At 49.9% G+C, this 11,604-nt stretch overlaps 3 protein-coding genes across 3 annotated transcripts; 2 read left to right on the top strand and 1 right to left on the bottom strand.

Annotated features, from left to right (window-relative positions):
- Window positions 1-346: 346 nt before the first annotated feature.
- On the top strand, window positions 347-1,518 carry DEU56DRAFT_853578 (OSCP, subunit 5 of the stator stalk of mitochondrial F1F0 ATP synthase). The gene is made up of 3 exons (XM_041355226.1): window positions 347-994; window positions 1,046-1,148; window positions 1,198-1,518. Exons 1-3 carry the CDS (start codon window positions 476-478, stop codon window positions 1,206-1,208), a joined length of 633 nt encoding a protein of 210 aa, XP_041211189.1. The 5' UTR covers window positions 347-475; the 3' UTR covers window positions 1,209-1,518.
- A 123-nt stretch (window positions 1,519-1,641) lies between these two features.
- Window positions 1,642-1,951, top strand: DEU56DRAFT_731806 (uncharacterized protein; the record flags this gene model as incomplete). Its single annotated transcript, XM_041348236.1, has 2 exons — window positions 1,642-1,796; window positions 1,855-1,951. The coding sequence occupies 2 exons, from the start codon at window positions 1,642-1,644 to the stop codon at window positions 1,949-1,951; spliced, it is 252 nt and encodes an 83-aa protein (XP_041211188.1).
- Window positions 1,952-6,384: 4,433 nt separating this feature from the next.
- Window positions 6,385-8,554, bottom strand: DEU56DRAFT_978887 (WD40-repeat-containing domain protein; the record flags this gene model as incomplete). The annotated part of the gene is made up of 5 exons (XM_041359725.1): window positions 6,385-6,699; window positions 6,752-7,228; window positions 7,284-7,367; window positions 7,420-7,521; window positions 7,583-8,554. 5 exons carry the CDS (start codon window positions 8,552-8,554, stop codon window positions 6,385-6,387), a joined length of 1,950 nt encoding a protein of 649 aa, XP_041211187.1.
- Window positions 8,555-11,604: the final 3,050 nt, after the last annotated feature.

The following is an 11,604-nucleotide window of genomic DNA, read 5'->3' as shown; positions in this document are numbered from 1 at the left end:
TTCAAGGCTGCAGACATGGAGGAGCTGACTACTGGCGAGAAGAAGTTGCCCAATGCGAAAGCGGTTGCTTCGTCCGGAGCAGCAGCGTCATGACGTGCTCCCTTTGGGTAGTTATCTATGCCGGGCTACACTTGCATGACCATCGTATGTGTTGTATAGTTGCGCATAATTTGTGATTTTTGCATCAGAGTTGTTGGTGTGTTGACCATGCGATCACAACGCTATTCCACCATACTACTGACGCACCCTCACTCTCGAGAAGTTCCCCTTGATCTTATGAATCAAAATTAGCTATAGAATAGTTCAGGTTATGTGTTTTTGACACTTCAGTATTTCCTCGGATACAGAATAAGTAGTGCACGCTTGGTGCACGCTACATTTGATCGCGGAGACGCCGGGTTGAGCTTTTCATTTCAGAGCCCGCACTTTCCCGATACTTACAACCTCGGAAGAGAACACATCACCAACGCCTACCATGTTGTGCTCCTCGTTCCGCTCAGCAACTGCCTCCCTGGGTCTGGGACGGCGAGCAGCTTCTACCATTGCTCAAAAGTACTCCAAAGCTGTTTACTCGGCTGCTCTTTCGAAATCACCGCAAACACTCAACAAGGTCCAGTCGGAACTGAACGCCATCTCTAATGTCATCAAGGAGGTGCCCGACCTCAAAGCGTTCGTCGGCAACCCGACGCTATCTGCCAAGGATCGCTCTGCGGGCCTCGCTGTCATTTATGCTCGTGCAGAGAGCTCCAAGAAGGAGCCTGTCTCCGAAATAACCAAAAACTTGTTCGCTGTCCTGTCGGACAATGGCAGACTTGGAGAGACACAAGGTGTTATAGAGGGTTTCAACGAGTTGGTTTCGAAGTACAAGGGAGAGCTGGAAGTGGTTGTCACGTCTGCTACTCCTCTGCCCAAGGATTTGTCCTCCCGGTTGGAGACTATCCTCAAGCAGTCCCAGACAGCTCAGCAGGCAAAGTCGCTGAAAATTTCGAACAAGGTACTTTAGTTTTGCTCATAACCCTTTCAAGTCGGTTCTAATGAGTTTCAGGTCAACCCTGCAGTTCTCGGCGGTATTGTGGTGGACTTTGGCGATAAGAGCATTGACCTCAGTGTCTCGTCGCGTGTCAACAAGCTCAACAATGCCCTGCAGCGTAAGTTTTACTTGTTTCTGCATAGTTTGATGGCTGATCCCTGGCACAGAATCCGTATAGATACATGCATGTCGTAGATGAGATTGCTAGTTTGTCGGAACTACTCAACGGATGAGGGAAGGTTACCTTTCTGGCTCGGCAACTCAGGTTGCACATTAGAGATCGCTTTCACGGTGTGAAGCAAGCATTAATCGGTAACTTTTTTGCACTGTCTTCAACGTTGCTTCAACTGCCTGTCTGTTTGCTGGCAACTATCAATTTTTTCAAACGTTCAGACCTTTAGAAGAGAATCAGTCGTTCCTCCTGATCTTGCAATCGTACATGCTAGCGTGAATCTCTGTTCGAATTCTGCCAGTCCTTTCTGATTGGTAGCGACGGCGTACGGTGCCTAGCAAACAGAGTTCATGGTCACGGTGTCACGTGAACCCTTCCGAGTTTTGTCTTCGACTACTACTCAGGCTGGATTCTGGAAAATTAGATCTTCCTTGCGTCGATGAATGCCACCCAGGCAAAGGACAGGCTATATGGCCAACTCGCAGCCAGCCTGAAGAACATGTCGCGTGCCGTCGGGCAGACAGCAGATCTCTTTGAACAACTTCAGACAGACTTGGACGCCATGAGAGTTCTGGCTGGTACACATGCTGCACAGTAAGTGCTACTTTTCAGCTGCGTATCCGATTTATGAGGGCCTATCCTGTATACTTAGGTTTATGACCGTCGCTGCGGAGCTCAGTCCCGAGGCTGATGGGGGAGCAAACACGGAAGCAACTGGGGTGCGTAGCATGTCATTCGAAACACTTTAACAGTTATTGAGACCCCTCTAGTGAATCATCTTCCGACTCGAGTTCACTTGGGGAACAGAGTCATCGGCCCTTGGGTCCGGCCGCATATGCAGATCAGTTGTTGGAGCATGTCAACATCGTAGTGCCGGTGTTCAACGGAGATTACAATGACGAAGAGCCTTGCTAGGCATATATTCTTCTCGAATCAAATCGGTCATCTATCTAATCATGGCCTGTTTCGTCGACACAGAACCCCAACTCGGAGAACATGCAAAAGGTGTTCGAGATTCGCTCCTTGCCCGCTCTTTGTATTGCTCAAACATGAGCTCGGAAGTCAATATCCGATTAGAACACCGATTCTTTATTTAAACATCGCTCTGACGCTCGAACAGAACGAGTCCCAAGGAAATCGTTTTACGACGATAAGATCATCGACTTTGGCACGAGAACAGAACAAGACCGATACCAAATTTGGTACCAGCCAAGTTGTAGTTCAACATCCGAGTCTGCGTACAACATCTTTCATTCTGCACTCCACCTTCAATATATCATAATCTACGCCTAGCTGCTCCGCACTCTAAGCCTGGAAAATACTGCTCCTGCTTCAATAATGGGCCGGAGTAGGTCGCGGCAATTGCTCAAAGAAAGGTGTGGGAAATCAGATGCCAATCATGGCACACATGCGGGCGTAAACCCCAGTATCAGCTCTGCAAGTGCATAGTAGAGTAGCGGAGGGCACGAAACCGCTGGCTATGTGGGACAAGAATATCTCGTTGCGTGGTCTCTGCTATCCCCTGCAGTTCTGATATGGAGGGAGTGATGATGCAAGTAAAGAAAGGCCTGCACTGGCCACATTGGCAACGCGAGGTCACACACTTGTAGCTAAATTCTGCATTCAAAATGGGTCTAGCACAGGAGTTCGTAGGTATGTTCGAGCGAGTTCGCCGACGCCTTAATAGTACTGTGGATGAACAGATGATCCTGGCTGGTCCCAGGCTTTCGTGGTTGGCATTATGGACTTCGATATATTACATATATGCTGCGTCTATATTAATGACCATTGGCGTGCGGAAGAGATACACAACAGAGGAAAAGTACGAGACGAGCCCACCATCGGATGGGTGGTGGCTGCGCAGCTGCTACACCAGCCGTGGTAGCATGAGTACCTGGGGCAGGGGGTGTCGCGGAGGTCGAGGCGGTAGTAGGCTGAGTTTGCGATGACGATGCCTGGGTTTGGCCGTGCGACTGGCTTTGCTGCTGCGGCCGCGGCCGCGGTTGTGGAGCAACAGCCAGTGCCTGCAGATAAGTCATTGAACAATAGCGACGGGAAACGCGCGCGAACGAATACTTACCCCTCTGTCCTGTACTGTAGGAACATCGACAACGCGAGGTCCGCGAGAGAAGATGGTCTGCCTTGGGCGTTGCTGGAGTTCAGTTGCTCCATCAGTCTTGGAGTGAGAGTGGCGGAACAGCGACGAAAAGCCGGTGAATAGCGTTCGTGGATTCAAAGAAAATGTAGGGCGGCGGGCGTCATGTGTGGAGGGATGGTGATGGGTACCGTGTACTGCGGAGGACTGAGAGTACAAAGATTAGAACAAGAACCGGTCAACAGAAACATATAACTCACCTGGGCGCCATCAAAAAATCCTAGCGGTATTCTGCGGGCAGGAATAACTGGACGTCGCATAGCATCGCTCTAGAATGTCTTTAAGATGGTTGAAAAGCTGAAAAAACACGTCACGTACGGTCGTCAACAATTTTGGAGCTGGGGCCTGCAAGTGGGAGATTAGTATAGTAGTTACCAAAGAACCATGGGATTTACAGACAGAAGGTCTTCAAGGCCAGCTTCTTTGATGATGGCGTGAATGTCCCATGAGTACACATCTCCGTTTTCGCAACCAGTGACTAGCACTTTTCCATCAGCGGAAAGGGCTGCGGACTCCAAATCATCTTCATGCTGGAGGGGTGGTCCGATCGGGAGATTCGTGTCGAGATTCCATAGCCGCGCTGCTTGTTCAAATGATGATGCACTTGCAAGTAGGCGGTTGTTTGAAGACAAGGAGATGAAGTCGACATCATTTGCGTGACCGTCAAGAATGGCAATCTGCTCCCAAGTGGTTGTGTCAAATATCTTAATCAAGAATAATGAACCGGAGATAAGCTTCTTTCCGTCCGATGTCCATGCCAAGCTCCGAACTATGGAATCGTGTTTGAGTGTGGTGATCAACTCGCCCGTCTTGCTATCCCAGATTTTGGCTGCACCCGGCGGACCGCCTGTCTCTTCTTTGTTTCCGCCTGTCGCGATTTTTTCATTATCGGGCGAGTAGTTCACCGCACGCACCCGATCGTGTCCGGTTGTGATTGTCTGGACAGTTTCACCGCTTTTGACATCCCATACTCTTACTGTCCCATCCCAGGATCCGCTTGCTACTCGCTTGCCATCTGCACTCCAGCACAATGCACACACAGCATTGGTGTGTCCCGTCCATTTGGTGACGACCTTCCTCGTCTCGATGTTCCATAACATCACTTTTCCATCGTCACTTCCACTTGCAACTGTCTTGGCGGTTGGAGACAATGCTATGGACCGCATTCCTGTGCCATTCTCATCTGGCCAGTCCTCGCCTATCTGTGCGCCGCTCTCTAGGTCCCATAGTCGGAGTGAGTCGTCCGACGAACATGTGATTATGCGTCGTGCTCTGGGCAGATGGACAACACCATGTACCGAACTGGTATGCCCCCGCATTGTCTGGCGTGGAGTGATCGCTGGCGCCTTGCTGGTGGAGGGAGACATGGTCGGCGCTACTGCAGATGGTGAACTATCCATGCAAGAGAAGCCCGCTGCGATTTTTCAATAAGACCAGGTTATCCGGCAACGGAAATGATTGCTGGTGAGTCCAAAAGCCTATCTTCTTTCACGACGCTTGTCAGAAGCACAAAATGCATCGCCCACGAGACAACCTACTCACGGAAATTTAGTCCTCGTCTAGAAGACAGCTTCGGGACTATGTATGCACGAGTTGCGCCGTTATTTGAGAATCTGCAAGATATATTGGTGGGTATCCCAAGCCGCTGGTAAGAATATGGTCAGCTTTAACCTGCAGAACAGCCTAGAGCGTCACTCACAAGAAGCACCGTTCACACGAGCCCGGTGCTCAATCACCAGGGATTAATGGATGTCTGGTTGGGAGAAGGGGAAGTAGGGCGCCAGTTCGTTCAATCTGTCTTTTCAGGTGCGTCCCACGCGTCATCCTTGTGTTCGCTTCACAGCTTTATTTTTGTGCAGACGAAGCGCTCAGGCCCGCACCGGCGCTAGTATGTACATCTTATACGTAACAGACTTCATGTTGCTGAGTCCCAGCATGTTTCGTGATCAAATTCCAGAAATCAGTCCAAAGCACCCGACGGGATGATGGGCAAGTTCTCTAGATCAGGGTGGCATATGTTGCGGAACCACATCATCCACCCTTGGCTCAGCTAAACAATGTTCTAGGCTGGCAGCGCCCGTCAGTCTCTTATTTGGGACAGGGAACAGGATTGCCTCAAGACTGGATATTGGCTGATATTGCAAAAGTTATCAAGCATCGCCCCAGGTGAGGCTTCCTGCATGATTTCATGTGTTCATTATCATCTTATCCCTTACTCTCTCTAAATGGTGGGGCAGTCAGCACCGAGCGCTTGCAGCTTACTACAATAGCATTGAAGAGAGTGATCCGCGCTAAGAGTCTTAGTTGTGCATGCTGGAGCAATTGCTGTGAAAGACGTTGTGATAATATTTCGTTCGCTCAAGTAAAAACAATACATGCTAAATTTTCGGCACCACGTCATCCGCGACCTTTAGCCCATTTCGTACAGAGAACAGAACGGTTAGTCGCATCGCAGACAGCGGGTGAATACGTCTTGGTTGTACACCGCGTAAAGGTCGCATGGGCACACTCTGGCAGACACATCATGCAGCGCTGTTGCACTCAGAGTAAATGATATAACGGAAAATCGCTGCGAGATCACCGTGGCGTGTTGAAACTATCCGGGTAGTATGCACGCCATGCAGGAAATGAGGTTGGGAGGATGCGTATGTGCAGTTGTGCGATGGAACGATCAGGTTCAACATAGGACGTAAATACTGACTGCTTATCAGGTGCCAGGGGAATAGATGCGGACGGGATAGCTGGTGCACAACATGTGCAGTACCAGGACTGGCAGCCAATGCGAGTGCTTGCGATTAACATCGCGGCCTCATGACTTAGGGTAGAGACCAGCCCGAGGTTGAGGATGTCGCGGAAATAAAACATGCAAAGATGGTTAGTGTGCACAACGAGACAATAGTGATTATAAAAAAACTAGACGGATGAGATAGGTGTCCGCGTGCTGTAGTGTGAGTGCCCATCTACATGTGGGGAAGATGTAGAGCAGAGACAAAGAACGAAACAGGTCTGCAATGGAAGGCGCCGTGGCTACGCGCTTGCCGCACCTGGAGCGGTAGTACGATTGTCAAGAGAAGTAGGTATCGTAGACGTCGAGGGGGCGGCTGGCTGAGTCTGCAATGACGACACCTGGGTTTGGACTGGAGCTTGTGATTGATCTTGCTGCTGCTGTGTTGGCTGTGCATTTGCATCGGCGTGTTGAGGAGACGCACAGCAGAGAAAAAGCACAACATGGGCCAACAATCGGAGGGCAAGTGGATACTCATGTCTTGCACCTGGTATGGCAGTACCATTAGGCTGAGCGTGTGGACGATCTGGTAGCGACCGTGGAGCAACAAACAATGGCTGCATGAAGATCATCAGACATCAGAAATCAACACACTGGAGAAAGACACACCTCTTTGTCCCGCATTGGAGCCACTTCGACAACATGAGGACGGCATGGGCGTTGCGGGAGTCCTATTTCTTCGTTGGTGTGGGGTTGAGAGCGGAAGAGTGAGGACAGACGGCTGATGAATCCATCTGGACGTGAACCCGAAGGCATTGTGGGGTGAGGTTCGGTTTCTTCTTCGGTGCTGAGTCGAGAGCGGGGAAGAAATGAGGACAGTCGAGCAAGGAGCGCATGTGGATCTAAGCTCGAACGCGTAGAGGGTTGCTGAAGTTCGTTTTCTGCATCATTTTCGGGTGGAGAACGTTGAATGAGTGAGGACAGGCGAGCGAGGAGCACCCGTGGATGTAACCCCGAATACGTTGAGGGATGCGGACCTTCGGTCGCTTCAGCATTGTCGTGTCGAAAGCGGTGGAGGAGTGAGGAAAGGCGAGCGAGGAGTGCACTTGCAGAGGAGTGAGGGTGGGCATCACCCATATGGGAGGACTGAGAGCACAGATATCAGGACAACAACGATGTAATAGAAATGCCCATGACGAACCTCGGCTTCCATGCCATCAAAAAATCTAGGTGGGAGTTCATCGACATGACCCCCGAACCCGTCGTGACATCGCGTAGCATCAGCCTGCAATGTTAATGTTATAACTACTGAGCAGGTTCACAAACACTGTGCGTACTTCCAAAAATGACTTGTCACCGAGGGAAGAGCGGGGGGTTCGCTCTATTCCTGAATTGCCTTGAGATGCCTTCTGTTCGAGTCTGTCTTTTGGCGCGGGTGCCTAGCAGCGGACATTATCAGTGTCAGGTGAGAGAGAGACTGGGTGAGGTATTGACACTCACAATATTGCTACCAGCGGGTAGTAGGTCTTCAAGGCCAGCTTCTTTGAGGATGGCGTGAATGTCCCATGTGTACACATTTCCGTTTTGGCACCCAGTGACTAGCATTTTTCCATCAGCGGAAAGGGCTGCGGACTCCACTCTATCCTCATGCTGGAGTGGTGGTCCGATCTGGAGATTCGTGTAGAGATTCCATAGACGCGCTGTTTTATCATTTGATGCACTTGCAAGGAGGCGGTCGTTCTGAGACAAGGAGATGACGTCCACGTAGTTTGTGTGACCCTCAAGGATGGCAATCTGCTCCCAAGTGGTTGTGTCGAAAATCCTAATCGGGTACATTGAACCGGAGATAAGCTTCTTTCCGTCCAATGTCCAGGCCAAGCTCTGAGCTGGCCAATCGTGTTCGAGTGTGGTGATCAGCTTGCCCGTCTTCGCATTCCATATTTTGACTGCATCCTCATTGTCTCCGGCCGTCGCGATTTTTTCGTCATCGGGCGAGTATATAATGGCGTGCACATATGCATATTTGTGCCTGGTTTTGATTGTCAGGACAGTTTTGCCACTTTTGACATCCCATACTCTTGCTGTCCCATCAAAGGATCCGCTCGCTACTCGCCTACTATCTGCACTCCAGCACAATGACCACACAACTCCGGTGTGTCCATTGAATTTGGCAATGACCTTCCTCGTCTCGATGTCCCACAACCTCACTGTCCCGTCGTTGCTTCCGCTTGCAACTGTCTTGCCATTCGGAGACAATGCCATGGACTGTATTCCTGCGTTATTCTCATCTCGCCAGTCCTCGCCTATCTGTGTGCCGCTCTGTAGGTCCCATAGTCGGAGTGAGCCGTCCTTCGAACATGTGATTATCTGTCGTCTGCTGGGCAGATGGACAACACCTGTTACCCAGTCGTTATGGCCTCGCATCGTCTGGTCTGGCATGATTTCTAGCGATTCCCTGGTAGGGGAAGACATGGTTGGCACTGGGGATTCCAAGTACTGCAGATTGGGGACTATGTGAGAGAAGCCTGCCGAGATCTTTGAACCAGACCGGATTATCAGACGGCGATGATCGCTGAGGAGCCGATCTTCTTTTAGTTTGACATTGGTAAGAGTACACAAGTCATTACTCACGAGACAGCCTACTTACAGGAATCCAGTCCTCACCTAGAAGACAGTTTCGGGACTGTATACACAGGAGTCGCTGGGCCGTTATTCGCGAATGTGCAAGTGATCTTAGTGGGTATCCGTCGCTGGTGAGCAAGTGGTCACCTGTAACCTGCAGAGGAGCTTATAGCATCGTTCAACAGAATCGCCGTTCTGACGAACCTAGTGCTTGATTACTAGCGAGAAATGAGTGTGTAGTTGGGAGTGGAGATAGTTGGCCCAGCGCCCGTTTGTTCAAGCATCTTTCAAGGTGTATCCCACGTGTCACAGCTTCATTGCTGTGTAGATGAAGCACTCATTGACAGGTCTGCGACTTTGCGCTATTTGCATCTTCCTATACGTAAGGGTAAGGACTATCTTCATGGCGGTGACACAGTTCGCTTCACATGTTTTTGCCAGCCTATTTGCACTCGGTTCGTCGAATCTTCGGGAGTTCATCAACACCCCCGAGTTGTCAGTCGGAATATCTATTGCGTTAGGTGTAGCACTTCAACAATGGGCTGGAGTGAGTCGCGGCAATTGCACAACGAAAGGTGTTCGACTGTGTAAATCAGATACTAATGGCACACATGCGGGCGTGAACCTCAGTGTCAGTTCAAGCTTCAAGCGCATTGCACATGCAGAACAGGGCGGCAGAATGGACGTTATAGTAGTGTAGCGGCACGAAACCGCCGGGTATGAAGAGCAAGAATATCTCGCTGCGTGGTCTCTGCTATCTCTTGCAGTTCTAGGATATGGAGGGGGTGATGATGGAAGTAACCAGGCTAGAAAGGCCTGCACTCGCCACATTGGCAACGCGGGGTCACACACTTGTAGCTAAATTCTGCATTCAAAATGAGTTAAGTACAGGAGTTTGTAGTCATGTTCGAGCGAGCTCGCCGACGCCTAGATAGTACGGTGGATGAACAGATGAGCCTGGCTGGTGCTACAGTAATCCACCGCCACTTGCGTTTCCACCATCACTTGCGTCAATGCACAACAACATTGTCAAATCACATTATTTAGACACAATTCTTGCTGATGTATTTTCATGGCATATAGAGCTATGTATGGCTGGTATAATATCTTAAATCTGCCAGGAGGAACGGTCACGATATTGCAATTTGTAGCTGAAATTTCACTTTTCTGTACATAGCACCTTCGAATCCGACGCCTTAATAGTACTGTGGATGAACAGATGATCCTGGCTGGTCCCAGGCTTTCGTGGTTGGCATTATGGACTTCGACACATTGCACATATGCTGCGGCTGTATAATGACCATTGGCATGCGGAAGAGATGCACAACAGAGGAAAAGTACGAGGCGAGCCCACCATCGGATAGGTGGTGACTGCGCAGCTGTACCTGGGGCAGGGGGTGTCGCGGAGGTCGAGGCTGGCCGTGCAACTGGCTTTGCTGCTGCGGCCGCGGCCGTGGAGCAACAGCCAATGGCTGCAAATAAATCATTGAACAACGGTGATGGGAAACGCACGCGAAGAAATACTTACCTTTCTGTCCTGTACTGTAGGAACGTCGACAATGCGAGATTTGCGAGAGTGGCGGAACGGCGATGAAATGCTGCTGAACAGCGTACGTGGATTCAAAGAAAAGGCAGGGCGGCGGGTGTCATGTAGGGGAGGATTGTGATAGGTACTGTGTGCTGTGGAGGACTGAGAGTACAAATATTAGAACAAGAACTGGTAAACAGAAACAGATGGCTCACCTGGGCGCCATCAAAAAATCCTCGCGGTACTCTGCGGGCAGGAATATCTGGATGTCGCGTAGTATCTCTCTATCGAATGTGTTTAAAATGGTTTAAAAGCTTAAGAAACACGTCACATACGGGCGTTAATGATTTTTGAACTGGGACCTGCGAATGGGAGATTAGTATAGCTGTTACCGAAGAACCATGGAAGAGGTCTTCAAGGCCAGCGTTTTTGATGATGGCGTGAACGTCATGTGTATACGCTTTTCCGTTTTCGCAGCCAGTGACTAGCACTTTGCCATCAGCGGAAATGGCGAGGGAGCACAAATAACTGCTATCATGATACTCGAGGGGTGGTCCAATCGGGAGATTCGTGTCAAGATTCCATAGACACAGTTCTTTATGAAATGATGCACTTGCGAGGAGGCGGTTGTTGGGATACAAGGTGATGACGTCAACAGTACTTGGATGTTGCTAGCGCTAAGCGCTGTAAATTATAATACCTTCACGGTCTCGTGACTTTGCTATTATTTATCCAGTGCCAGTTGACAAACCCCTCTCTGGCGACAAGTCTTCCAAGCTCTCTCTTTATACCTTTGAACGACCACCTATCCTGTTTCTGAGCTCTCTTTCATTAAAATCGTCTGTCACCTCACTTGAACATGCCACCTAAAGCAAGTCTCGTTCACTTGCAAACCAATCCGTCTTTGACGCAGCCCTTCATCAGCGAAAACGAAATGCTCAAGCTCGTTCGAAGCGGACTGGTAGGCTCCCATAATACCACTCCAGTCAAATGAATTCAAACCCAAGGTGTAGGTAGATACGTCACGACAAACGTTGTCAGTGCTGGACCCTCGTGCGTCCTCTCTTCCACTATGTTTCCTCCCGATGATAATATAGGATTTGGGCAGGGTTGCAAAAGCCAGTTCTGTGGATAGTGTAAATGTTCGCAATCTTGCCTTGGCTATTTGGCAGTCTCATTAACCACTCACTGTCTTGCAGACGGCTCCACCTCAAAAGAAACCTAGAAACACCGAAACAACAGCAACGCCAAGAGTGGAAACAACTACAGAGGATCACGCAAATACGACGAATGCTTCGTGAGTCTTCTGACCCTCTTTTTCTGCAGAAATATCACAGATCGTGATTCAGTGACGAGCCCATCCCTCATGTAG

Source organism: Suillus clintonianus (genome assembly GCF_016758775.1).
Source record: "Suillus clintonianus strain FC179 chromosome Unknown DEU56scaffold_17, whole genome shotgun sequence".
NCBI classification, from domain to species: Eukaryota; Fungi; Basidiomycota; class Agaricomycetes; order Boletales; family Suillaceae; genus Suillus; species Suillus clintonianus.
Note: the sequence above shows the minus strand (reverse complement) of the source record. Positions and strands in the feature narration are given on the sequence as shown.